The 26,408-nt window shown below is 51.8% G+C and overlaps 2 protein-coding genes and 1 long non-coding RNA gene across 4 annotated transcripts in view; 2 read left to right on the top strand and 1 right to left on the bottom strand.

Annotated features, from left to right (window-relative positions):
• The first annotated feature begins 3,004 nt into the window (after nucleotides 1–3,004).
• Nucleotides 3,005–5,275, top strand: LOC127671637 (uncharacterized). Its single transcript, XR_007974775.1, has 2 exons — nucleotides 3,005–3,175; nucleotides 4,920–5,275. It is a non-coding gene; the product is annotated as an uncharacterized LOC127671637 (long non-coding RNA).
• Nucleotides 5,276–8,429: 3,154 nt separating this feature from the next.
• Nucleotides 8,430–20,068, top strand: Hook2 (hook microtubule tethering protein 2). 2 transcript variants are annotated; one of them, XM_052166981.1, is made up of 22 exons: nucleotides 8,430–8,601; nucleotides 9,069–9,154; nucleotides 9,224–9,296; nucleotides 11,360–11,410; nucleotides 11,501–11,633; nucleotides 11,751–11,818; nucleotides 12,137–12,199; nucleotides 12,981–13,061; nucleotides 13,142–13,302; nucleotides 13,396–13,536; nucleotides 13,871–14,072; nucleotides 14,714–14,824; nucleotides 14,920–15,007; nucleotides 15,136–15,205; nucleotides 15,725–15,862; nucleotides 15,941–16,028; nucleotides 16,234–16,268; nucleotides 18,104–18,186; nucleotides 18,269–18,369; nucleotides 19,258–19,368; nucleotides 19,443–19,514; nucleotides 19,607–20,068. In XM_052166981.1, exons 1-22 carry the CDS (start codon nucleotides 8,557–8,559, stop codon nucleotides 19,754–19,756), a joined length of 2,151 nt encoding a protein of 716 aa, XP_052022941.1. In that variant the 5' UTR covers nucleotides 8,430–8,556; the 3' UTR covers nucleotides 19,757–20,068. The 2 variants fall into 2 exon arrangements, with proteins under 2 accessions (XP_052022941.1, XP_052022942.1); XM_052166982.1 differs by lacking the exons at nucleotides 11,360–11,410; nucleotides 11,501–11,633 and having other exon boundaries at nucleotides 8,580–8,601.
• A 4,210-nt stretch (nucleotides 20,069–24,278) lies between these two features.
• Best2 (bestrophin 2) overlaps nucleotides 24,279–26,408 on the bottom strand; it is a 5,276-nt gene continuing 3,146 nt past the window's right edge. The window contains exons 6-9 of the mRNA XM_052166884.1: nucleotides 25,911–26,063; nucleotides 25,746–25,826; nucleotides 25,446–25,600; nucleotides 24,279–24,702 (exon numbers count right to left, since the gene is read on the bottom strand). Of these exons, the coding sequence (XP_052022844.1) occupies nucleotides 24,279–24,702; nucleotides 25,446–25,600; nucleotides 25,746–25,826; nucleotides 25,911–26,063 (813 nt within the window). The remainder of the gene's footprint in view (nucleotides 24,703–25,445; nucleotides 25,601–25,745; nucleotides 25,827–25,910; nucleotides 26,064–26,408) is intronic.

Below are 26,408 nucleotides of genomic sequence, written 5' to 3'. Positions count from 1 at the left end.
CGAAGCTCTAGGGAGTAGGCTTTGTGCAAAGGGTCTTCTCCACCGCCACCCCCAGCCCCCAGAAGGAGAAGCAGAGTTGGGCACAGAAAGGTGATACTGGCAATTATGCCAGAGCAGGGTCTTCCTTCACACTTTCTGCAGAGGTGTTTGCGGGGGGGGGGGGGGGGGGGGGGGGGGGGGGGGGGGGGGGGGGAAGAGACCAGCCAGGGAGGACAGGGCTGGCCAGGCTGGTACAGCCGGTTCCAGGCCCCTACCATTCTCACTCTTGTGGCCTGGGCACCACCTCCTCAAGTCGCCCTGCTGGCGCCAGGCCTGCCCAGTGTGGAGGGTGTAAAGATAGTCCCCTCCCCCACACTGCCTGAGCTACAGGTCAGCACCAGACCGGCCTTCCTTGCCGACTTTCCCTGTATCCCAGGGCCTGGGGCCAGGGGCTACCGGTCAGGATAAGGAGGAAGTTCATCCCCCACCCACCCACAGGTCTCTCTGGGGCTTTTGGTCTTGGCACCAGGGACTTCTCCTTCTTATAAATAGTTTGGTGACCATTCTCCTCCCTGGGCCCACTGACCGGTGCCACAGCTGCCACCAGGAAACTGGGCTGGGGGCTGCCTGTGAGTCACCCAGTGGGCAGGCTGGGGCGGGAACCCGCAAGTCACAGCACCCAGGCAGGCTCCAGTCCCTGCCCCTGGGTGTGGACTGGTGGCTGGGCCAGAAGAAGCTAAGAACCAATTCCAGAGGTCTTCTCTAGGAAGCCCCAGGCTGACAGTCACCTTCCTCCCCTATTTCTGTGGCTTTAGGGGTCCCTCACCCCTCATCTGGAGAGGAAGTTGCTGGGTCTTCTTGGAAACACGCTCTATCTTCACAGTGATTCAACTGGGCCCAGAGGGAGTTTCCCATACAGCTGCCAAAGACTTGGGGGCCTGAGTTCCAATGTGTCCCCTTTAAGAGAAATATAAGTAAAAAACAACTGAGTCTGCCCAGCAGAGGAAGCGGGAGAACATCAGGGAAGTGGGGGTGATGTTGGGAGAGGAAGTGCCGGGATCTCTGCGTCCGTCCTGCTGAACCTCAGCGAAGGGTGGCTGAGGCGGGGTGTGAGTGTGGTTTGCCTGTTAGGGCCTGTGTGAGTGCACGAGGCCTGCTCTGGGCTTCTGTTCGCCTGTTGGTCCAACCCTGCAGGGGGTGTGGGCCTATTTGTGAGAGTTCAGTTCTGCTTTGTGTGGATGGAGTGGAGGTGAGACGTGTGTGTGTGTGTGTGTGTGTGTGTGTGTGTGTGTGGTCTACTGAATAGGCTGCATGTATGTGGCTAACATTTTTGTGTCTGGCTCGTGAGTGCAAGGTATATGTTTTGCCTTAAATGTGTAATGTCTTTATGTTTAAATGTAATATATGGCTGGTCTCTGTGTGTGTGTGTATAGCCTGTAACTGCTTGACCGCTCCCCCCGCCTTGCACATATAGACCAAATACATACACTCCAAATATAGACGGGGCAGAGGGTAGAACATACCTTATATCTGGGGTTTCATGATGTGTTGTGCCTATGAGAGAAAGAGCAGAGCGAGAGAGAGAAGCTGGGTCAGTCTGTATGTTGTGTGTGTGTGTTACGTGGTCTATGGCTGGCTGTATGTGTATGTGAGAGCATGAATACCCTGTGTGGTCATGAACAGTCTGTGTGACTAGCCACAGCTTCTGTCGGGGTAACTCCATGCTCATGTGTTCACACATGCTGGGCTGGGGCCTGTTTCTGCCTCTCTACCTTAGTTTATCCAGACCATGTCTGAGAATGTGTCTCCGAACCCCTGTGTTCCATCTGTTGGTTAGTCTATTTAAGAGATGTCTATGGCTGGGGATGGTGGTACAGGACTTTAATCCCAGGCGTCAGAAGTGAAAAGCCTCTAAAAGTTCTAGGCCATCTGGGTCCACAAATTGAATTTCATGCTAACCAGGGCTACACAGTGAGATCTTGCCTCCAAAACAAACAAAAACAAAAAATGCAGAGAACCCCCAAGGTGATTGTATATAAGTCTTCGTCTCCAAATGAACTTGCCACAAGTCTATTGATAGGTGCCTGGGGTGTTCTGACAGGGTATGTAGGTGACGGTGACACTTCTGTATATCTGTCTGTGGATGTAGGCTTGTCTCTCCTGTTTCTGTATAGTAGCAATAACATTGCTTGTGCATGTGACCTAGGACCTCTCAGTGTGCTATCCTTTCTGGGAATATGTCAGACTACGAATGTGCACTTCTATCTGCTGATACGCGCCTGAGCAGAGCTGGTTTCTCTGGGTCACACCTACCCTGACTGCGTGCTTTGTTTGATGTCCTGGCGCTTGCGTCCACTGCCTCCTCGAACTTGCTAGACCTCTGAGACGGAGATACATCCACATCCCCTCTGCGATGGAGATACATCCACATCCCCTCTGCGATGGAGATACATCCACATCCCCTCTGCGATGGAGATACATCCACATCCCCTCTGCCTGTCTTTTGACCTGTGGATGCCTTTTGAGTTCTCTTCCCTGTATCCCTGAGCTACATCTCCAGAGCCTTATTTCTGACTTGGCCTTCACTGTATCCGACTCTGCTGGGAGTCTTACCCAGATGGATGTCTGCTTTCCCTCTCTGTGTGTCCTTGGCTGGATGTCTCAGTGGCCTGTGTCACAGACGTTTGTTCCTCTGGACTGGCTTTCTGAGGGTGACCGTGTATGTGTGTACATTCCTGCATAGCACCCCCACTTCAACCCCTCCCCCGCAGTCTAGCCACCCTGGGGCATGTTTACTTTGCCCCCAGCCTATGTCTGCCCTGCCCTGGGAGGGACTGACCCTCTTGTCTGTCCAGCTAGCAGTCCACAGGATGTTCCCGAGACGCTGTTTCCGGCCACCCGCAGGTCAGGACCCAGGCGTCCAGGGTGGCTGGGGGTGGGGCTGTTTCGTTGGGGGGGTCCATGTCAGGGCATGAGAATGAGGGTGGGGGCGGGGAAGGGACTAGCCCAACAGGTTCCGCCTCATTCCTGCCCCGCCTCTCACTTCCTGGGTGCCAGCCCGAGGCAGGGGTGGACAGAATGAACCCCGTGGCCTCAGAGAGCGTGGGTGGGGCACAGAGTAGGTGTTTTCTGCTGGGCACCTGGACATCTAGGTCTGAGGCACCCCTCCCTACCTCTGTGTCCAGCTCTGAATTCGGTGAGTCCCATCTATTATTCATCTAATCAGCACAACAACTCAAAGAGCTGGGCATAGTTTTCAGATGGGAAAACAAGCGAGAGAAGAGACAGGATTTGAATCGAACCGAGCTCTGTACGCAGCTGAGACTTCTCAAGACTCAGAGCCATCTCCCCCCACCCCCCAAGCTAGGTGGCTGTGGGGTCCAGTAGGCGCTCTAGTCCCCAAGAGGCCAGGCTTTTCACGGGAGTACCCGCTTGTTCTGAGTCAAAAAAGCCCCTGGATGAAATGAATAAGAAAACGACTTTAACCGTTTCATTGCCACGATAGACTCTGCCAAAACTTCCTGTGGGTTGGTGGGCGGGGGGCACTGGGTTCCCGGAGCTAGGCCGGGGGAGGATCTCTTAATTCAAGGATGGGGGGAAGCGTCCCCAATGGCTTTCGCAATGGCCAACGAAAGGGGACGCCGGCCCGGCCTCTTGTCTCCGGAGGTGTAACTCCTCACTCGAGGTCTCCAGGACTAGGAATCCAACTTGATTCCTAGTCCTGGATGCCCGGAGGAGGGGTCCCAAAGTCCCCTCCTCAGGGGGCTGAGTCATACACAGGGAAAGCCGCGAGGCATGAGTCACCCAGGCAGAGCAGGGGGAGTGAGGCCGAGTGCGGTCTGGGGACCCCAGGGCTGGCCTGAGTCACGCACGCCCTGGCCCTACTGACCCCCAGCCCTGCGGTGCGGAGATCAGGAGTGGGAAGCACGTGGTCGGCGGGAGGAAGCAAGCGCCTGCAGAGCCAGGAAGCTGTTTCCATGGCTACGGGGGGTGGTCTCAGCTCACTAGAGGAAGGTCTTCCCAGCAGGGACTGCCCCGCCCAGCGAGCTGGGGAAGCCCCCGTTCGTTCGGCCCTGGGGCCCGGAGTTTCGGGTCGGGCAGGAAGGGGTTAACGGCAGTCCCCCTCCGAGTTTCACTGGCGCTCTAAAATCTCTCGTTCCGCAGCTCTGGGCCCCGAGAGCTCCCGCGGCTGCCCCCCCCCCCCGCGCGCTCACGTACGCTTACAGCCGCCCCACCCCCGACTTGTACTCGCACGCAAGACCGCGTCGGGTTCCACGCACGCAGCGAACTCCTTCGTGTCTCACGTCACGAACGACGCACGCGCCCCCGCAATGCGGGGTGGAGTCCTCCCAGAGGAGAGTCTCAGACAGCGACAGTGGTGCGCATGTCGATCCCTCCACTGAGTTGGCTGTCTGGTGTGACTTTGACACCCCCATCCACATACAAGGTCACAAACAATTCTGACCCACAGTGTCACACGGACACAGGATACACCTGCTGCGTTATAGCAGAAATTCCTGTTCAGCTAAGCTCTGGGAACAGGGACAGGGTCACAGGGTCACACAGCTACTTAAACCTAGAAGAAGAGTTGCACAGCACATCGGCCATGTAAAATGTGTGGTAGATACACAAACAGCCGTCTGCACACATAGGCAGTTACACAGCCGTATGAACACACAAGCGTTACATAATGGCACATCATCGACCCAAAGCAGAACAGCTTCTGTCACCTGGGATTTGGACAAGTACCCCTCGCATGGAAATTGTGGCTGAGACACATGGTACAGACAGTCATGTCATCACCTAGTTATCACAGGCAACACTGCGTGTAAAGGAGAAAGATAAGTCAGGACCTATGAATAAGAGGGCATTATCACAGAAAAACAATGGCTACAGAAATAGTAGAGTGCCTAATAAAATAATCCATTTTCTCTACTCAGAAACACGGGGTCTACTAACTTGTACAACAACAAAGCAACAGGGTATGATTGCAGACATAGATCCTAATGCCAACCGGAGACACACGCTTCTCATCCGTGGAAGAAATAACACAGACTGACCCAAAAGAAGAGTCTTACTGGACAATCTCCTAGACGGATTGTTCTATGCAAAGAAACACAGGAGTGTGGAGGAGGTGATCCTAACCCTGGAGTTTTCTTTGGTTTTGAGACAATAATTTTGTCACTATGTAATCCCGGCTGGCCTGGGACTTGTTATGTCCACCAGTCTCCCCTTGGTAGCAGACCCACCTGATGCTTGGCCCCCTTGTGCTGGGATTAAAGGTGTACACCACCAAGGCTGGCTAATCGTATTTTTGGTTTGTTGTTGTTGAGATGGTCTATGTAGACTAGCTTTACCTCGAAATCATAGAAAGCCAAGTGCTTCCTTCTGAGTGCTGGGATCAGAGGCAAATGCCGAGACATCCTGTGCTTACCGTGTTTTTTGAGATCGTCTTAAGCAGTCCGGACTAACCTCCAATTTTCCTTGAACTCCGGATCGTTTGTCTTCCCTTCCCAGGTGCAAAGGTTACCAGTCCGTGAAGTCCAGTGTTTTTCCAAGTTTATTTTTCAGATTCATTTTTTTCATGTGTATGAGTGTTGGACTATATGCAGGTATGTGCCTGATGCAAATATGTACCGAAGCTATAGATGGTTGTGAGCCACCATATGGATGCTGGGACCCCAACTGGGTCCCCTGAAAGAGCAACAAGTGACCTCATCAGCTGAGTCACCACTTCAACCCCTACATTCATCTTCTACATTTGTGTGTTGTGCACAGATTGATGCTCTGATCTTCCTGACAGCCATCAAATAGCTCAACAAACTCCAGGATCCCAAGACACAGGCGGAGGCTAACCCAATCATAGACCCACCAGCTCACACCTACAGCACACATTCCCCTTGCACTTAGTGTTGTGAGGTGGGAGCAGGGCAGGAGTTCCAGCAGAACTGCAGTAGCTGGGTTCAGGGAGACTGTCAAGAGTCCTGAAGCCAACGGAACATGGAATTCACAGAGGATTTTGCATACTCATGGGGCCGGTGGGTGTTGTCTTCTGGTTGTGAACCCAGGGTCCCCATCCCAGCTGTGATGACTGGATCAACATCCAGATGTGCAGGCTTGGAGGGGATGGGCTGGGGTCCAGCTGTGGCCCTGGGGAGGGGTTGAGTCACTCACTTCCCAGCAGTACAACCCAGACTGGATCCAGCTGTTCCTGGAAACATGTACGAGGTGGGGTCCCCAAACCAGCCAGAGGTTACTGATCCAAACTTGCAGAGCAGGGCCTCTAGGTTCCTATAAATGGAGGCCTTCGGATCTCTGCAAACTTGGAGGTTCCCTACACCTGGAATGGGTTGGCATCCTTCTAAATGCAAGGTCAGTCTCAAAGGAAGGATTTGTGGTTCTTTTTGCAGAATTAAAAAGCACTTATATCCAGAGCATTGCTCCATGGTTGAAAAAAAAAAAAAAGACTACCTTGTTGCCAACAGCAAAGCTTTCTTTTCTTCCCCCTAAAAGGTGAGACTCCCTGCTGACCCTGCAGAAGGTTATAATTCCTTCCCCATTAGAGAGTGAAGTATCTTTATTATTTATTTATTTTGAAGTAGGGTCTCTCTAACGTGGTCCTTGCTGTCGCGGAACTTAGTGCGTAGGTCAAGCCTGCTTCAGACTCACAGCAGCCCTCTCGCATCTGCCTCTTGAGTGCTGATAGTAGAGGTAGGAGCGCCGGCATACTCAGCTCCTAATCTTCCTTAAATCTTTTGTTTTGTTTTTTTCTGAGACAAGGTCTGTGTGTAGTCCTGGATGTCCTGGAATTCTCTCTATAGATCAGGCTGGCCTCAGACTCAGAGATCTACCTGCCTCTGCCTCCCGGCTTCATTTAGATCTTGACTTCTTGAACATCTGGACACCTGTAATAGCACAGCAACATTGGAGCAACTTCCCATACCTGGATTCTCAGATTTCTCCTAAACTTCAAACTCCCTGCAATACAACCCCATCACCCTAAATTTTTTGCGTCCCAAAATGTCAGCCACACTTTCTTGTAACAATCATGGTTCCTGGCAACAGTGTGTGTGTGTGTGTGTGTGTGTGTGTGTGTGTGTGTGTGTGTGTGTGTGAAGACATTCTCTTCCATACCTTTCTACAGCATCTCAGGGACTGGAGTCTGGAAAACAAGGCGTGAGGGGTTGTGGAAGTGTGAATCAGCCTCCGAGGTTCTCTGGTGTGTGCAGTTGAGAGTGTGAGTGGGTTGCAACCGAGTGTAGTAGATTAACAACTCTCTAGTAAGATAGATGGCGGGTGGATGGTGGACAGGGTCGCCGGACTGGATCTCTGCTCGTTGCCTGGATGGAAGCAGAACATCTCCTCCGACCTGAACCCGCCCCAAAGCAGAGCCGGCTCCACTCCTCCCTCTGGGCACATTTAATAGCCTCTAATTACAGTACATTACCCCACCCGCCTGCGGGGGAGGGGCTTCCAGTGGACCCAGGGGTCAAAGGGCGCGGTCTGGGCTTTACCCCGGCGTCAAAGCCGGTGTACTTTGTAGCTGATGTTTACTCATTTGTAAAACGGCGGGTTTTCAAAAAAAAAAAATTAAATAATACAGTTTCTAAAATTAAGAAAACAAAACCTGGGAATTAAAGTAGCTCTTGTTTCCTAGGGTTGTGGAGGACATTCAATTGTTTGTAGATATGTAGCTTAATGGAAAGTCTGAAAACAGTAAGCACTCCACAAATGATGTCTTGAGACTTTATTGTCAAAAAATTCTAAGCTCTCCGCGCTCCCCTAAACCGGCTCAACCGGTGGACGCACCCTTTTCCCAGAAGGATGCGTTCCTGCGTTCTGCGCGCCCCCTGGTGGGCTTCAGGGCACCCGCAGCTTTGGCCTGGTCCAGCCTTTTTTTAAGGCAGGGGTGCAAAGCACCGGGGCCGGGAAGGAGCAGAGTAGCTCACAGGAAGGACACCCCAGGCTGGGCAAGTGCGTATGTCCTTTACTCGGGATCTACTTGACGTTACCTGCTCCCAACCACACCCGCGTCTTCTGAAGGACTCCAGCCAGAATCACTTCTCTGGGGAAGACGCTTTTAAGATCCTCTCACTCCAGGACTACAGGATTTATTATTCTCTCCGCCCACATATACAAAGGCTCAGATCATAACACGACTAAGCCGGAGGAATCCTTTCAGCTTTGGGGGAAAACTGTGATCGTGCCAGTGAAACTGGGTGCGGTAGATCCGCCTTAAAAGGATCGTGAGGACCACTCCTTAACATAAAGAGAAGCCGCGAGGAGCGGCGGCCACCACTCTCCCCGCCGGCAGGACTGAGCCAGACTGACACCTAGCGGCAGAGTGTGCACCTGCCTGTGTGCCACATCCAAGATGGCGAGGCGGAGAGGCAAGTGCTCGCAATTGGAAGCGATCACGTGTCTGGGGCGGAGCCTATGCCTAGGGGGCGGGATGGTGCGGGGCGGCGCTCTAGGCCGAGCGGGAGGTCGGGGCTTCAGGCGCTCGCTGGTGGCGGACCCGGAGGCAGCTGCTGTGTGCCGGGGCTCCTTGGCCCGGATCGAATTCGATCCGGAGCCATGAGTGTGGACAAGGCCGAGCTATGCGGGTCTCTGCTCACCTGGGTAGGTCGGGGGGCGGGGCTGGGTCAGGTGTGCGCCCTCTCCTCTCGTCCTGTCTTGGTCTTCTTTCCTCTGTCTTGGAGCTGGAAGGAGGAATAGGTCGTAGGCTTGCTGGGCCGTTGGACTCTGATCTGGCCACCTGCTTCTGTCACGTGGTCAGGCTGAGAGGAAAGAACAGGTGAGGCCACGCCCCTCTGGAGCTCGGGCCTGGTCACCTGTTAAGTAGTGGGGACCAGGTGACTGGTGGTAACGCCCTGACCTAGGTTTGCAGGGTTTGTCAGGATAGGTAAGATGAAGCCACGCCCCATCCCTGCCTAGGTGTGTAGGAGCCACGCCCCCGAAGAAGTGATTTGTTGGTGCTACAGGCTAGTAGTGCCCTTCTAACCCCGTGAGGTGTCTGATGGCTGGGGAAAACGTCTGCAATTCCAGGTCCTCAATTTTCCTGTTGCCCTTCCGTCGTCCCCCTTTAGTTGCAGACGTTCCAAGTTTCGCCCCCCTGTGCCAGTCCCCAGGACCTGAGCAGCGGACTCGCCATAGCCCATGTGCTGAATCAGATGTGAGTGTGGTTGAGTGGGAGGATCCTGAAGGGCTCCCCAGCCTGCTCATTCCACCTTTCTGCTCCTAGAGACCCTTCCTGGTTCAACGACGCATGGCTCCAGGGCATCTCAGAGGACCCAAGTCCCAGCTGGAGGTTGAAGGTGACAGATGGACTCATGACTAGGGAATAACTAGAGGACGTAAGAGGTGATCGCAGTTAATCCCAGCACTTGGGAGGCAGAGGCAGGTGGATTTCTGAGTTCGAGGCCAGCCTGGTCTACAGAGTGAGTTCCAGGACAGCTAGGGCCATACTGAGAAACCCTGTCTTGAAACCTCCCTCCCCCCAAAAAAAGAGGTGATCGCAGAGGGAAAGCTAGATACATGTCCTGTGTGATGGACAGGCAGACCTGCCGGGAAGAGAGCCAGGTGTCTGGTGATCAGCAAGCTATTTTTGTTCTTTATGTTGAGCACCCACAATAAAACAAAAACCTTGCCATCATTCTTGTGTTGTGGGCAAAAAGCACATATACAAATGCATGTTAGCTTCCAAGAGGTGTAATGACAAATGTTTGTAATCCCAGCTATTGTGGTATGCTATGCTAAGGCAGAAGGATGAAAAATTCTCCGTCATCCTGTTTCAAAACCTTAAAAAGGAGGCCAGGGATACAGTTTAGCAAAAGAGAATCTGCTCGACCCCCATGAGGTCCTGGGTTCAATCCCAAGTAGCAGGGTTTAGTGGTAGGGAGATGGGAGTGTGTGCCAGACCACGTGCGCCATGGGATCCCAGTACTTAAGGAGGCAAGAGAAGGATCAGGACATCCTTCTCTTAATTTTGGTAGCTACACAGCAAGTTAGAACTCATTCTGAGTCGGGCAGTGGTGGTGCACGCCTGTAATCCCAGCACTCTGGGAGGCAGGTGGATTTCTGAGTTCCAGGACAGCCTGGTCTACAGAGTGAGTTCCAGGATAGCTAGGGCTACACAGAGAAACCCTGTCTCCAAAAAAAAAAAAAAAAAAAAAAAAAAAAAGGAGCGAGAGAACTCATTCTGAACCACATGAGATGCTGCTTCAAAAAAAAACAAACTGGACTGGAAGAATGTCTTAGTGGTTAAGAATGAATACTGTTCTTCCAGAGGAACTTACAGCTTCTCCAGAGAGGATATGAGTTTGGTTCCCAGCACAGACATCAATCAGCTCTCAACCACCTGCAACTTCAGCTCCAGGGGATCTGACACTTGTAGCTTCTGCAAGCACCCTTATATTCTCTTTCTGTCTGTCTGTCTGTCTGTCTCTCTCTCTCTCTCTCACACACACACACACACACATACACATAGTAAAAAGGTAAAATAAACCTTAAAAAGAAAAAAACCAAGAAATCAAATTCAGATAAATCTATGCAGACAGAAAAGGGCTGTGAGGGCAAGGGAGGTAGGTGGGTAGGTGCTTATTTTGTTTTTTGGTTTGTTTTTATTTTTGTTTTTTGGTTTGTTTTGAGACAGGGTTTTTTTCGTGTAGTCCTGACTGTTTTGGGTCTTGCTCTGGAGACCAGGTTGGCCTCAAATGCAGAAATCTAGTGCCTCTGCCTCCCAAGTGCTGGGATTAAAGGCCGGTGCCAACCATTCCTAGCAGGGACTCTATTTTAGGTATTGTGGAAGGTTGGGGAATGGTCTTAGCAAAGGAAAACCACAGCCTGGCTAAGCCGTTTAGAAGCTACCCTTGGCTGTCTGGGGAGAGGTGTGGCACAGGCAGGAAGAGCAGGAGATAAGAGGTTGGGAATGGAGCTCGGTGGACGACAGCTGACCTAGCAGTCTAGCACTGCAGGGCCGGCAGCAGAATAGACTAGTAAGGAGGCAGGGGAGTGGTAGGTCCTTGTCTACCATACGTAAGGCCCTGGATTTGATCACCAGAACTTCTACCCCATCCAACAAAAGTGGGAGATTAGAAATAGGGGGTGCAGTCATCCAAATGAGAGATAGCAGCAGCTGGGTCAGGCAGCATTGCATTCTGGGACTTGTGAATAAAGATGGTCAGGTGGACACTGTAGACCATGCGGTTTAGCCCTAGAGGAGAAGGATATTTAGAAAAGGGCCAAACAACAAGGTGGGATAAGTAGGGAATAAAAACTGAGGGACAGGGGAGGAAATGAGGATAGATTTTTGGGGGGTGGGGTGGGGGAGGAGGTTGTTCTAGACCTCCATGCATAGGTAACTCCTTGGCCTCACCAGGTCAGGAAGCTGGAGAAGATCTTACAGAGCTTGGTGGAATACTCAAAGGATGTGAGTAACTGCAGAGGAACTTAGGGGGCTGGGTTGGGGGACAGGGTTTAGTCTATGAGTTCTGAGAGCCTCTTCTTCCTGTGTTCTCAGGTTCTGGGGCACCCTGTGTCCGATCAGCATCTCCCAGATGTGAGCCTCATTGGCGAGTTCTCGAACCCGGCAGAACTCGGCAAACTGCTTCAGTTGGTACTGGGCTGTGCTATCAGTTGTGAGAAAAAACAGGGTATGAGGAGGGCTGGAGGGGAGGAAACTGAGAACTCCCAGAGGGTGCCCTGAGGAAATGCGCTTTCTCTCCAAGTCCTCCCTGGTCTCAGCTCTTCGTCTTCACCCCCGTCCCCAGAGTATATCCAAAGAATTATGACGCTGGAGGAGTCTGTTCAACATGTAGTGATGGAGGCCATCCAGGAGGTGGGTGAAGGCATCCCCTGCGGCAGTCCAGAAGGGTCCGGAGAGGGACCATTTCTAGGGTACAGGCATCTGGGCACAGACCTGGCTCTGCAGGGTAAGGTTAGGCCTCTTATATATGTCAGCTCTAAGTCAGAACCCTGCAGCCTCAAAGGCTGTGGCCTTTTTCTGCCATGGAAGGAGCCTCTGGGCAGGAATTACCTGACAAAAAACTAACCTCGGGGATGAGGAAGAGGAGGGAAGGGGTCCCTAGGCTGAACTGTAAGAAACCTTGAAGGTTGTATCAGAGAGCCTAGCTTACCATAATACCCCCTTCTGCAGCTCATGATCAAAGACACTCCTGATTCCCTGTCACCAGAGAGTTACGGGAACTTTGATACACAGGTAATGATCGAGAAACTTGGTAAAGGATTCCACCCCACCACTGGTTCTCTGGGCTGCTAAGGGGGAAAGGCTTGTCCTTATGTAGTCCAGGCAGCAACGGTGAACTTTTGATCTTCTGGGGACTGTCTGGCTTGTAGCTGAGATTACAATTGAGTGCCTGATAAGGGGGTTTGCTATCCTTGAGCTTTTTTATTTATTTATTTATTTATTTATTTATTTATTTATTTATTTGGATTTGTTTTTTTCGAGACAGGGTTTCTCTGTGTAGCCCTGGCTGTCCTGGAACTCACTCTGTAGACCAGGCTGACCTCGAATTCAGAAATCCACCTGCCTCTGCCTCCCAGAGTGCTGGGATTACAGGCATGCGCCACCACCGCCCAGCATCCTTGAGCTTTTAGTCAACCATCCCAGGCTCTTGGGGTCTTAGCCTATTCCCTTGCCAGATCTCAATGGTTAGAAAATTCTTCTTCCTTTCTTTTTGTTTTTTGTTTTGTTGTTGTTTTTTTGAGACGGAGTTTCTTTGTATAGCCCTGGCTGTCCTCTGTAGACCAGGCTGCCCTCAAACTCAGAAACCCGCCTGCCTCTGTCTCCCAAGTGCTGGGATTACAGGCATGCGCCACCACTGCCCAGCTCTTCTTCCATTTTCTTAGGACCCCGACCCAGTCTTAGATCCTGGGGTTCCTTTACCCATCCCCAGGATCCCTAGACATCACAGCTTTCCCACTGCCTCCCTTCTGCCTGGATCCCCCAGGCCTTTATCTCCCCCCCTTGTCCTTCTCAGTCCCGCAGGTACTATTTCCTGAGTGAGGAGGTGGAAGACGGTGATGATCTGCAGCAGCACTACCTAGATCTGGAGCGCCAGGTGGGTGGGGCTGCTTGCGTAAACCTGTCTACACACAGACCTGGTTCATGCTTCCATTCACCTATCTTCCCTGCCCACAGCTTGTGCTCCTTTCAGAGGAGAAGCAGAGTCTGGCACAAGAGAACGCTGCCCTACGAGAGAGGGTGAGCCGCTCTGAAGTGGAGAGTGCCGCGGGCCTCACTGCTAAGAAGCTGTTGCTCCTGCAGTCACAGCTGGAACAGCTCCAAGAGGAGAATTTCAGGTATGGTCAGTCGGGAGGTGTGGGAGGGGCTGGGGTGGGGCCCCGGGCATTGGGGCCAAAGGGCATCCTCCTTTATCTCCCCCGACACCCCAGGCTGGAGAGCAGCCGGGAAGATGACCGGCTCCGCTGCCTGGAACTGGAGCGCGAGGTCGCTGAGCTGCAACAACGGAACCAAGCACTGACCAGCCTATCCCAGGAGGCACAAGCACTAAAGGATGAGATGGACGAGCTGCGGTAGGTAGCGGGTTCTGGGTGCCCACCACGTATCTGCAGCATTGGCACAGAATGCCCCCTAGTGCTATGGCACATTCAGCTCCCAGATGCAGTCTGCAACATGACACCCTGAACCACTTGGTGGCTCTGACGACCTCAAAGTGTCCTTATCTCTCACTCTGCTATCTCAGTTCTTCCTTGTCTGCACTTCCACTCCTGAGAACCTTTCCATTATAACCTGTTTCCCTAACCTGGCTGTTGAACCGGAATTCCTCAGGCTGAAAACCCTTCCCTTCCCTGCCCAGCCCAACTTCCCAGCCAGCCTCTGAATTTTCCACCCCCATCCCTTTCTCAGGCAGTCCTCTGAACGTGCAAGGCAGCTGGAGGTCACTCTAAACAGCTGCCGTCGTCGCCTGGGTGAGCTCCAGGAGCTCCGGCGGCAGGTGCGGCAGCTGGAGGAGCGGAACGCGGGCCACGCGGAGCGCACGCGGCAGCTGGAAGATGAGCTGCGCCGGGCAGGATCCCTGCGTGCCCAGCTCGAGGCTCAGCGGAGGCAGGTAAGGCTCCACCCCTTAACAGTCGCCCATCCCTGTAGTCCACGCCTTCCCGGCGAGGCTCTTAGCCTCTTGGTTGACTAGGCCCTGCCCTCTAGCTTCACCCCTCCCCTGCTTGGGTTTGTAAGTCCCACCGCTTCAGTTAAGCACCCCTCTTCCCAGCTTCTTGGCGCCTCCGTGGCCCTCTGATCCCGCTCTCTCTTCTGCTGCTCGGTTGCTGCCTCTCCTTCCACCTCTGCTGTCCCCACAGCTCCCCCTTTCGCTCTGTTTCATTAAATTTTTTTTGTGTATGGGTGTTTCATTTGCACACATGTCTGGGCACCACATGTGCATCTGGTTCTCGGAGGGGATCGGAGGCCGATGCCCTCTTCTGGCCTCCGATCCCCTGGGACTGGAGTCGCAGATAGTTGTGCGCCACCACATGGGTGCTGGGAATCGAGCCCCTATCCTCTGGAGGAGAGGAGCAGGGACCCTTATTTGCTGAATCATCTCTCCAGCCCCCAACTTCTTAAGCTATATTTTGTGTGTGAGTTTGGGTATTTGTGTGTGAGTGTGCACGTGGGGTTCAGAAGACAGCTGGTTGGTTTTCTCTTTCCATCACGTGGGTTCCAGGAAATCCAGCTCAGAACTGAATTCCCTTGCAGGTGCAAGAGTTGCAGGTCCAGTGGCAGCAAGAGGCCATGAAGGCTGAGAAGTGGCTCTTTGAATGTCGAAACCTAGAGGAGAAGTGTGACCTGGTGACAAAGGAGAAGGAGGTAAGGCTGAAGCCCTGTAGCCCAGGCTCTTCCCTGTGTGTCCTGGGATAGCCCATTTCCCGAGGTCCCGCTGACACCCTGCATCTGCCCCGTAGCGGCTGTTGACTGAGCGGGACTCCCTGAGGGAAGCCAATGAGGAGCTGCGCTGCGCCCAGCTGCAGCCCAGGGGACTGGCTCAGGCTGGTGAGTGATCCGCTTGGGGGTGACCCGGCTTGGGGCTGTACTTGAGCCCTCAAAGATGATCCTTGGAAAGAGAACCCAGGGGTGGAGCCTGGATGCGGAGAAACCTGAAGATGTCTCCATTTCTTCAGATCTCTCCCTGGATCCTACCCCATCTGGCCTGGAGAACTTGGCAGCAGAGATCTTGCCTGCTGAGCTCAGGTACGTTGGGACCTTTCAAGGCTCTGGACCCATCTGGGCCTGGCCAGGCCATTCCTCAGCCGCACCCTTACAGTACAAGCACTGACCTGGCGAAGGGCTTTACTGTTCTAGGCTTTCCCTCCCTGGGATCCGTGTTCAGAACACAAATTAATGTGTACTGAATATGGCTTTGCTCCAAGTGCAAAATTCTTACATTTTAGCCCTGCTTACCTGATCTGAGAACCGGGGGCTATCCCTGGCACCCCTACTATGTCCAGTTTCTGCTCTGGTAACTCCCACCCCAGCTCTTGCTGTTTCCACAGCTGGATGCAAGTGTTTTAATCCCCTACCCACACACACCTCCTTCGGAGCCCCGTCCTCTTTGATTTCCTTCACCACACCCAGGTCAGCTCCCAGAGCTGGAGCCTCCCCTAGGTCCTCAGTATTCCTACCCCAAGGCTCTTTGCAAGGCAGCATTCGGCCCAGGGCTTCACCCAATCGTCTAGGACACAGCCCTGCTCACTTCTCCCTGTTCCTCAGAGAGACACTCGTGAGGCTTCAGCTGGAGAACAAGAGACTGTGCCAGCAGGAGGCGGCGGACCGGGAGCGACAGGAGGAACTGCAGCGCCACCTGGAGGAGGCCAACCGTGCACGCCATGGGCTGGAAGCGCAGCAGCGGTGAGAGGCCTATGGAGCTGTTTGGAAGGGAGTGCTACAAGCAACCAAGCGCAAGTACTGAGCTCGCTTCCCTGCCAGGCTGAGCCAGCAGCAGCTGTGTGAGCTGAGGGCGCAGGTGGAAGAACTTCAGAAGGCCTTGCAGGAGCAGGGGGGCAAGACCGAGGACGTGAGTGCCTACCTCCTCCCTGATTGGCCCTCCCTTGTGCTCCCCAGTAACCCTCCTTTCTCCCTACCCCGTGCTGCCCGATGCCTGATGAAGGCTACTGTGAGTACCAGGGTCCAGGGAGGCACAGCGTTGTCACCTGCACAGCTTTCCAGACCCCCTTCCCCGTCCCCTCCTCACTCCCCCTGCTTCTCTCTTCTCTCTCCAGCCCGCCCTGCTGAAGAGGAAGCTGGAGGATCATCTGTAAGTACAGAGAACGTCACTCCTGGGGTGGGACTCTTGGGGCAAAGGTGTGGAGAATTGTGGGTGAAGAGACGCAGTCAGCTCAGGTTGAGTACAGTCTTTATTTTGAGACGGGATGGATGTTCTGTGACTGAAGCTGGTCTTGAATTCCTGACCCTCTGACCTCTCTGTCTCGCAAGGGCTAAGATTCTAGGTGTATACTAACATGTCTTGCTCTCAAGGGTGATCTTTTGTTTGTTTTTTAAATTTGTTTATTTTATGTGTGTGAGTGTTTTGCCTGCGTGTCTGTGTACTATGTGAACCCATGGAGTTCAGAGGAACTCCTACCCCCTGCAACGTGAGTTATAGAATAGCTGTGAGCCACCACGTGGTTGCAGGGAACCATTCTTGGGGTCCTTGACAAGAGCAGCCCGGGATCTCAACTCCCTCTTCTCTATTACTATGAAACAAGTTCTCTGTCACTCAGCCTGGCCTGGAGCTTGTAATCCTTCTGCCTCAGCCTCCTTCCTATTATGTACCACTGGGTCTGGCTCAACCGGTGGACGCACCCTACAGTGTTCTCCTGAGGGGCAGGGGGTCAAGGCCATCCTGGGTTCCATGAGACTGTGTTTCAGAAAAAAATGTATGTATATATGTGTATGTTATTATAAAATATATATAATGCTACATAATATACACATTATGGTATTTATTTTGTAATATATGATATAAATATAATATCACACATGTGATATATACATTAATATGCATATATAGTACACATATGTATGTATATGTATATGTGTATAGTACACACACCTGACTTAGTGGTAGAGCACTGGCCTGGTATGGACAAGGCTCCTAGGTTCTGTCCTTAGTGCCACAAGAAGTAAAAATAAAAATATCCCTGGGTCTTGAGAGATAGTTCGCTTAAGAGTACCAGAGAAGGGCTGGAGAGATGGCTCAGTGGTTAAGAGCACTGACTGCTCTTCTAGAGGTCCTGAGTTCAATTCCCGGCAACCACACGGTGGCTCACAGCCATCTGTAATGGAGTTTGATGCTCTTTTCTGATGTGTCTGAAGATAGTGACAGTATATTCACATACATTAAATAAATAATTCAGCCGGGCGGTGGTGGCGCACGCCTGTAATCCCAGCACTCTGGGAGGCAGAGGCAGGCGGATTTCTGAGTTCGAGGCCAGCCTGGTCTACAGAGTGAGTTCCAGGACAGCCAGGACTACACAGAGAAACCCTGTCTCGGAAAAACAAAATCCAAAAATAAATAAATAAATAAATAAATAAATCTTTAAAAATTATTTTATTTTCATGTTGGGTGGCTCACAACTACCTGTAACTCCAGCTCCAGGAATCCAACACCCTCTCTTGCCTCCCCAAGAACATACACAGTGCGGCATACATCCAGTCCACAGGCACACATATAACACATAATAAATGCTAAAAACAAAGCCCCAAGCCTGCCTGCTAGGTGGAGAGAGCGAAACTGAGGAGATAAAAGTGGAAGAGGCTGGCCAGGGATGAAGGGTTGGTGAGGACCAGACTGACTTGGGGACCACCGGATGGGGAGATGATTAGACAGGGTGTGGATGCTGTAATGGGGCGTCTGACTCGCTGGGATAGAAGAGAAGCAGCCAGCGGGCCAGGAGTGTGTGTGTCTGCTATAGAACATCAGCCTAACGTTCAGTGGGTGTGGCTTGTGGCAGAGTGTTTGTCTAGCATGGACAAGGCCCTGGATTATATCTCCAACACCACAGATAGGTGGATGGATGGAGATGGATGGACAGGATGGGTGGGTGGACGGATAGATGGACGGTCACCCCACTGCTCCCGTGCCCACAGGCAGAAGCTGCATGAGGCTGACCTGGAGCTGCAGAGGAAAAGAGAATACATTGAGGAGTTGGAGCCTCCCACCGACAGCAGCAGTGAGTGGGGCCCGCAGTGGCCAGGTCTGGAGGGGGCCCGAGTGCAGCATGGAACGTGGGGCCCTTGTTTGTTCTTCAATAGCTCGGCGGATCGAGGAGCTACAGGACAGTCTGCAGAAGAAGGATGCAGACCTGCGGGCCATGGAGGAACGATACCGCCGCTACGTGGACAAGGCGCGCACGGTGAGGGTGCTAGGTGTCCTGCTCTCCTGCCTTAGGCCCTGCTCTGTTCGCGTCCCCTCAGCTCCCGTCTCCTGCCAGCTTGTGAATCCCTGCCCTCTGCATTCACACCAGATACCATACCATGTCAGAGCACAGGCATCTGCATGCTGATGCTGCCAAGGGCTGTCAAATCCACCGTATCTGGTGTGTCAAAGGGTCTGCAAAGGAGCTTGGGTGGCATAGCACAGCTGTATAGAGTTTCTGCCCCAAACGCACCAATGAGGTGCTGGAGCCATGGCTTAGTGATAGAGTGCGGTCTAAAATCTACCAGCCAGCGTAGGTCCAGACATAGGCATGTGTCTGGGTATCTGGCTCATACTTGCTTAGCAGGTAGGAGGTCCTGGGTTCAGTCTCCAGTATTCCAAAAAATAAGTAAATATATAACATAAAGCCAAAGCAAGGGGCCTGGGTGGTTCAACTCTGTGGTTGGACTCAACTATTCTGCAGGCTTAGGCTGGAAAGAAAAGAGCCAGGCACGGGGATGTGATCCTTTATTCCTAGCACTAGGGAAGTGAGGCAGCTGGGACTCTGAGTTTGAGGTCAGTCGGGCTGCATATTGAGACTGTACAGAGAGAGAGAGAGAGAGAGAGAGAGAGAGATATCTAGGTGTGTGTGTGTGTGTGTGTGGTGGCACCTTGTGACCCAGAGGCAAGAAGATCACAAGTTTGAGGCCTGATCTGATGAATGAGACCCTGTCTCAAACAACAAAACAAAATGATGCTATTACCGCAGCAGGGTTGCCTAGCACTTGTGAGGCCTCAGGCACAATCAACCCCCAGGACTGAAAAAAACGGCACTATCCTTATAATCAAGGTCACTCTCCTGTGATTTTTTTTTCCTAATCCCCAGGTCATTCAGACCCTGGAACCCAAGCAGAGGCCACCCACTGGGGTGTCCCCAGAACTCCATACCCTGAGGTCACAGCTCTGGGAGCGGAACATGCGAATACGGCAGATGGAGGTGGGTAGCCTCACCCCAGCCAACAACCCCTGTGTCCCTCAGCACTCCCAGCCCTGACTCTTGTCTCCTGGCAGATGGACTATGAGAAGAGTCGGAGTCGGCAGGAACAGGAGGAAAAGCTGCTCATCAGCGCCTGGTACAGCATGGTGAGTGGCTTCCTCAGTGGCGGAGGTCATGTGGTCAGGGTCACGTGGCTCAGGTGAGCTCGCTCATTCTGCCAGTTATACCATTTCTTTAGGGCATGGCCTTGGAGAATCGAGCTGGGGATGAGCACGCTCCTGCCCACGCCCAGTCCTTCCTGGCACAGCAAAGACTGGCCACCAATGCTCGTCGAGGACCCCTGGGGCGCCAGGCGTCTCTGAGCTTTCGTCCTGTTGACAAGCACTGACAGACCTCGACCTCCTGCTGCCTGCTGGCTTCTCCCAGTTTACATTCACCCAGCCTGGGCAAAGCTTTGACCTGATTGAGACTGACTCCTGCCCTTTGCGTCTTGATGGGGGGGAAGGGGCCAGGCAGGTAACAGGTGCAGGACTGATCCTTTCAGCAATGTGATTCTTCTTGATTCTTCTCCTGGGAAGAGCCTGATTTATATTTGAAAAGAATAAAGACTTTAAATCTGTCATGAATGTACTCTAGACACAATGGTGAGGAATAAAAACTGCAGTAGGGACACAGACTATTACTTTTAAAATAAATTTTTTACACGTACTTATGAACATTTTTGCCTGTCTGTGTTGTGTACCATATATGTGCTTGGTGCCCACAGAGGCCAAAAGAGGGCATCAGATCCCCTGGGACTAGAGTTGCAGATGGTTGTGAGCTGTGGTGGGTGCTGGGAGTTGAACCTGGGTCCCCAGGAAGAAGAGCCAGTGCTCTCAACCACTGAGCCATCTCTCCAGGCCTTAACTTGTAGTCTTGTGTGTGTGTGTGTGTGGGGGGGGTTGTTTAATTGTTTTAGATTTTATTTATTTATTTGTATAGGTACACTGTTCCTATTTTCAGACACACCAGAGAAGGGCATCTGATCCCATTACAGAATTACAGAGGGTTGTGAGCCACCATGTGGTTGCTGGGATTTGAACTCAGGACCTCCTGAAGAGCAGTTAGTGCTCTTAACCGCTGAGCCATCTCTCCAACCCATCTTGTGGGGTTTTGTTTGCTTGTTTTGTCTGTTTTTGAGACAAGATTTCTCTGTGTGGCCCTGGCTGGCCTGAAACTTGTTCTGAACCCTAGACTGGCCTCAGATTCAGAGATCCACTTGCCTCTGCCTCTCAGACTCTGGGATTAAAAGGAGAGTGCAGCACCACACCCTGCTTTGTCTTGCATTCTCCTGAAGGTATGAGACAAGAGCAGCAGGTAGGAGGCTTGGTTGTTTGTTTTAAGAAGCTGGGGAGACTGCTTTGTCTGTAAACATGCACAAGGAGCTGAATTTGATCTCTACCAACCCCCCAACACACACACACACACACACAAAACTGCTGCATGTATGTGTATTCCTCCTTTGAGGGTTGGGGAATAGCTCACTAGCCAGTTTAGTCAAAAGCAGTGAGTTTCTAGTCAGGCACGGTCATAAACTCCTCTAATCTCAGCACTTAGAAGGCAGAGGCAGCTGGCTCTCTGAGTTCAGAGCTAGTTTAGACTACGTAGCAAGTTCGAGGACAGCTGGAACCATATCTCTGACTCTAAATAAATACATGAATGAATGAATATTAATTTTTTTTGAGACAGGATTTCTCTGTGGAGCCCTGGCTATCTTGGGACTCTCTATGTAGACCAGTCTGGCCTTGAACTCAGAGATGTTATAGAAAAATTTAATCCCAATCCAGGGTTACTGCCCTGCCTTTAGCCATTTAATTCCTGGATAAAAGACACACACGACTTTATATTTATAATAAGCCTTAATCAGCACTAGAACTGGACAGATATCTACCCTCTATGTTATTAAAATCTATTTCCTATCAATAATCCCAAGTTATTACATAAAATACCTGGAATGTGTGTATTTTATATGGGTTTATTAGGATTATAAAGTCCAGCAACACAGAGATCTGCCTGCCTCTGTTTCTTGAGTGCTGGGATTAAAGACATGTGCCGCCACCACCACCACTGCCCGGCTCATAAATATTAACCTTAAAAAAAAATAAAGTTCAGGAAAAAAGTCCAGGAAGCAGGTACCAGGCAGAGATTAGAATGGTGTCATCTAGACTCCTAGGGAAGACCAGACGATTATCATGTGCTAAGGCCCTGAGGTGAGGTGGTTAGGGCAGGGGTCCCTGCTAAACTAAAGTCAACTGAAAAGCCAATAGTACACAAGAGTGATTCACTTAAGTCCTGGAAAGCCAGACAGAGTGGTCCATGCCTGCAGTCTCAGTCCTGAGGGGGCTGTGGCAGTAAGATTGCTGTGAGTTGGAGGTCATCTAGGACTGTATGACCTATACTATACTACACTACACTACACTACACTACACTACACTACACTACGGTGCACACCTTTAATCCCAACACCCGGAAGGCAGAGGCAGGTAGAGGCAGTCAGGTGTCTGAGTTGGAGGCCATTCTGGTCTACAGAGAGAGTTCCAGGACAGCCAAGGTTACATAGAGAAATCCTGTCTTAAAAATAATAAAGTTGCCAGGCGGTGGTGGTGCACACCTGTAATCCTAGCACTCTGGGAGGCAGAGGGGGATTTTTGAGTTTGAGGCCAGCCTGGTTTACAGAGTGAGTTCCAGGACAGCCATGGCTATACAGAGAAACCCTGTCTCGAAAAAATAAATAAATAATAAATAAATAAATAAATAAAATAAAGTTAAGAGCACTTGGTACTCACCCAGTTTTAATTCTGGTACCTACCTGGCACCGACAGCCACTTGTAACTCTAGTTCTGGGAAATCTAATGCCCTCCTATGGCCTCCAAGGGTGCCAGGCACGTATGTGGTGCATGTATACACATGCATGCAAGCACTCACACAATATACAAAAATTTTTTTGTTTGTTTTAGTTTTAGAGGCAAGGTTTGTCTGTGTAGCTCTGGCTGTCTTAGAACTCAATATATAGACTGGGCTGGCCTCAGAGATCCATCTGCCTCTCCCTCCAGAGTGCTGGGATTAAAGGTATGCACCATCAGGCCTCAATAAAATAAATAAATTGTTAAAAAATAAAACAGGGACTGGAGAGATGGCTCAGCAGTTAAGAGCACTGACTGCTCTTCCAAAATTCCTGAGTTTAGATCCCAGCAACCACATGCTGGCTCACAACCATCTGTAATGGGATCTGATGCCTTCTTCTGGTATGTCTGAAGACAGTGACAGTGTACTCACATACATGAAATAAATAAATAAATACATCTTTAAAAAAATAAATAAAACAGGGAAATTGGATATAGTGGCTTATGTCTAAAATTTCAGCACTCAGGAGTCAGAAGGTGGATCTTTGTGAGTTTGGAGCCAGCCTGGTCTACATAGTAAGTTAAGGACAGCCAGAGCTATGTAGTGAGAACATTCTTGAACAAAAATAAAATAGTGGCTGGGGAGATGGTGTGGCAGTCTACTGACACTGTCTACTTTTCTAAGAACTTGGGTTTCGTTTCCAGCACCCACATGACAGCTCACGATTGTGTCTCCAGTTCCAGGAGATCCAACATCTTCTGGCCTCAGAGAGAGCCACTCAGTACCCAGACATAATGTAGACAAATGCTCATACACAGAGACTAATTGCAGCTGCAGCTGCATTTGGAAGGCAGAGGCAGGTGGGTTTCTCACTCCAGACCAGCCTGGTCTACAGATTTAGTTTCAGAATATTCAGGATACACAGAGAAACCCTGACTCCAAAAAAGCCAAAACCAAACCAAACAACCAACCCAACAAAACCAAAATAGTTATTTCCAAATGAAGTAAAAAAACAAAAAACAGTGCACAAACAAGCCTGGAGTGTCTGTGGCCTGGCTCAGTGGCCTGGAGTGTCTGTGGCCTGGCTCAGTGGCCTGGAGTGTCTGTGGCCTGGCTCAGTGGCCTGGAGTGTCTATGGCCTGGCTTGTCAGCGTGGGAGAGGCCCTGGGTTGCAATTCCCCAACACCGCACACACAGGACCTGAAGTGCAAGGAGTGATGGGAAAGCCATTGGTTTAAGGCTCCCTCATTAATAAGTGGGCCTGGGGACACAGCTCATCCCAGGTCCTTGTCTGGCACCCCAGTGTCTCTGGTCACTAGGCAGCATTTCTCTCTCACCAGTGAATAAAACAGGGTGCTACATCACAATTTGGGGGAGGAGTGGAGAATGACTAGAACATCATCAACAAGGCCAGGTGTGGTGCCAGCCACCTTAAGGCTAGCACTAGGGTAGGCAAGGGAGGTAGATGTGAGTTCGAAGAGAGCCTGTCCAGTCAATTTCAGGAAGTTCAGGCTGGTTGGCTGTGCAGTGTGGAGAAAAAGAAAAAAAAAAAAGGCCTAGAAGAATTTCCAAATCATCTGGCTAGAGACAACACTTCAGTGTTAACCATTTATTGAATGTCTACTAAACCAACGGCTTTAAAGACGTAGTTTTGTTTATTTTTTTGTTTTCATCCTCACAAGTTCATGAGGTAGGCAGTCACAATTCCACTGGAAGGGAAGAATGCAAGGCACCGATCAGAAGACCCACAGAGGCCTCAGGTCAGGTGGTGGTGTTTGGGAAGCAAACCCTCTTAAAGAAGCTAGGAGTGGGAACGGGGCTGGGGGTTCAGGGTGGAGAAGAAACAACAGCAGCTGGGGGAATATGGACCCCTAAAACCACAAGCCCCAGTGGGAGACTCCGCTGGTCAAAATAAGTAGGTGGGATTTCTGCAGGCCTAGCTAGTTTGTGCAGACCCTGGTGGTCTGGCCCAGCATGCCCAGTGCAGGATTAGGTTGGTGTCCGGCAGGGGTCCTGGTCCCAGGGTCTCAGGCCGGACTTTCTTCCTCCTCTCCAATAGGGCTAGGCAGCCAGGGTGGCGCAGGAGCCCGGGGCCCCGGAATCGACACGGCGGTGAAAGGTTCAGGAGTTGGCCCCGGGATGGGGGCTGGCGGCTCAGGACAAGAGGGAGGCTCCAGCACAGGGTCCCGCAGGCTGGGGTCGAGCAATGGCTCTCCACAACCGCACTCAACGCCTCCGCCATCCGCCGCGCCTGCACAGCCACAGCTGGCCGCGGTGGAAGCCTCTGACACACAGCTGTTCTTCCGCCTCAACAGCGACAGGCGGCGCCCCAGCGGACCCACAGAACCCGGCCCCGCCTGCAGGAGGCGCTGAAGAAAGTCCCCGGGAGCCTCTGCCAGCGGGCCGTCCAAGCCGTCCAGCCGCTGGAACTGCATGTCCTCTTTAGCCAGCCTACAGGATGGACAGGGGTCATCACTGAAGCCTCGCTCCTTTGCGCTGATGTTTTATTCCATTTTAGTTTTCTGCCTCCCCGTCCCGCCCCTTCAGGGCTTGTCTGTGTAGCTAGACTGGCCTTGAATTTACAGAGATCTACCTGCCTACCGAGTCCATGGCATTAAAGACATGTGCCGCCGCCACCTGGCTAGTTTTCTGCTATCTGTTTAGTTGTTTTATTTTTGAGTAGAGGAAAGGTCACTCTGAAGGATCTAGGCGTTATGTTCTAGTGCTATAACTTCAATCATGGCCACATCTTATCTTTAAAAGTCTTTGTTTGTTTGTTTGTTTGTTTTGTTGTTGTTTTGTTTTCCGAGACAGGGTTTCTCTGTGTAGCCCTGGCTGTCCTGGAACTCACTCTGTAGACCAGGCTGGCCTCGAACTCAGAAATCCACCTGCCTCTGCCTCCCAAGTGCTGGGATTACAGGCGTGCGCCGCCACTGCCCGGCTTTAAGTCTTTAGCTCTGCCCCCAATCTCCAACTGATGCCCAGTTCCCACCTCAGTCACAGCCCCGAACTTGATCTAGGTGCATAGCCAAACTCCCGATTCCGCCTCCCATGTGTTAGGGTTCTTCCGTGCTCCTCCTTTCCAGGCAAAATTGCCTAGCTTGGTTACTGGAACCCCTTTCCCCCATTAGCCCGCAGAGCACAGACCCTTCTCGGCCTGCACAGCCCTAGGCCACACCCACCCGCTTACTCACGCTATGTCAAAGGTGGAGCCCTGGAAGGAAGGCTGCTGAAGCAGGAAGGCGGTGGCCGCGGTGTAGGGCGCGCGAGCTTCCGCTGCATCCCAGTAAAGATCTTTCTCCAGCATGGCCAAGTCGTCATACATCTCATCTACGGCTAGCATGGACACCTGAGGATTCAGACAGGCAGGATCGGGTGGGTGGAGCCCTCACAGAGCGTGGTCAGAGTGAAGGGTGTTCAAGGTGAGGCCTAGGAGAGTCTGGGACCACTTTAGGAAACTCTGAGGTGCCTGCCCACCAGGAGGAGACACTGACCTGGAAGTTGCGATCAATAAGAAAGTTGGTCTCAAAGTCGTCGTCGTCCTCTCCGAAAGGGTTAATAAGCTGCTCCGCTACCTGAGTTCGAAGAAGAGAGGCAGGTGGAGCTTGGAGAATCTTTCAAATCCGACTCTTCCCTCCCTGCCTCAGGGCCCCACGCACCTTAAGCCAGCCAACATAGAAGAAGAACTGCAGCAAGGTGAAGATGGGTATGTATAGGTCCAGGGTGTGGTCTTTGTAGCCCTGCGCAGGGTCTAGGAACTGACGGCCGATGAGGCAAGCCAAGAAGTAGCTGTACACTGCGATGGTGACTACCTAAGGGCCAGGCAAACGGAAACCAGATTACTCCTAATCCCTACCCCCTACCCGTGCGCCTCAGGGAGTCATGGAAAGATCCGGACTGGCACTGAACGTCAGGATGATTGATTGTAACCGACTTTCAGCCCTTACACTTTTTGTTTGTTTGGTTTTTTGTTTTTTTGAGACAGGGTTTCTCTGTGGAGTCCTGGCTGTCCTGGAGCATACTCTGTAGACCAGGCTGGCCTTGAACTCAGAAATCCGCCTGCCTCTGCCTCCCAAGCGCTGGATTACAGGTGTGTGCCACCATGCCTGGCTCTTTTTTAAAAAATATTATTAAGAAACTATCTCTCCGGGCTGGAG

This window comes from Apodemus sylvaticus, chromosome 21 (genome assembly GCF_947179515.1).
Source record: "Apodemus sylvaticus chromosome 21, mApoSyl1.1, whole genome shotgun sequence".
Lineage (NCBI taxonomy): Eukaryota > Metazoa > Chordata > Mammalia > Rodentia > Muridae > Apodemus > Apodemus sylvaticus.
This window is presented reverse-complemented; position numbering and strand designations above follow the sequence as displayed.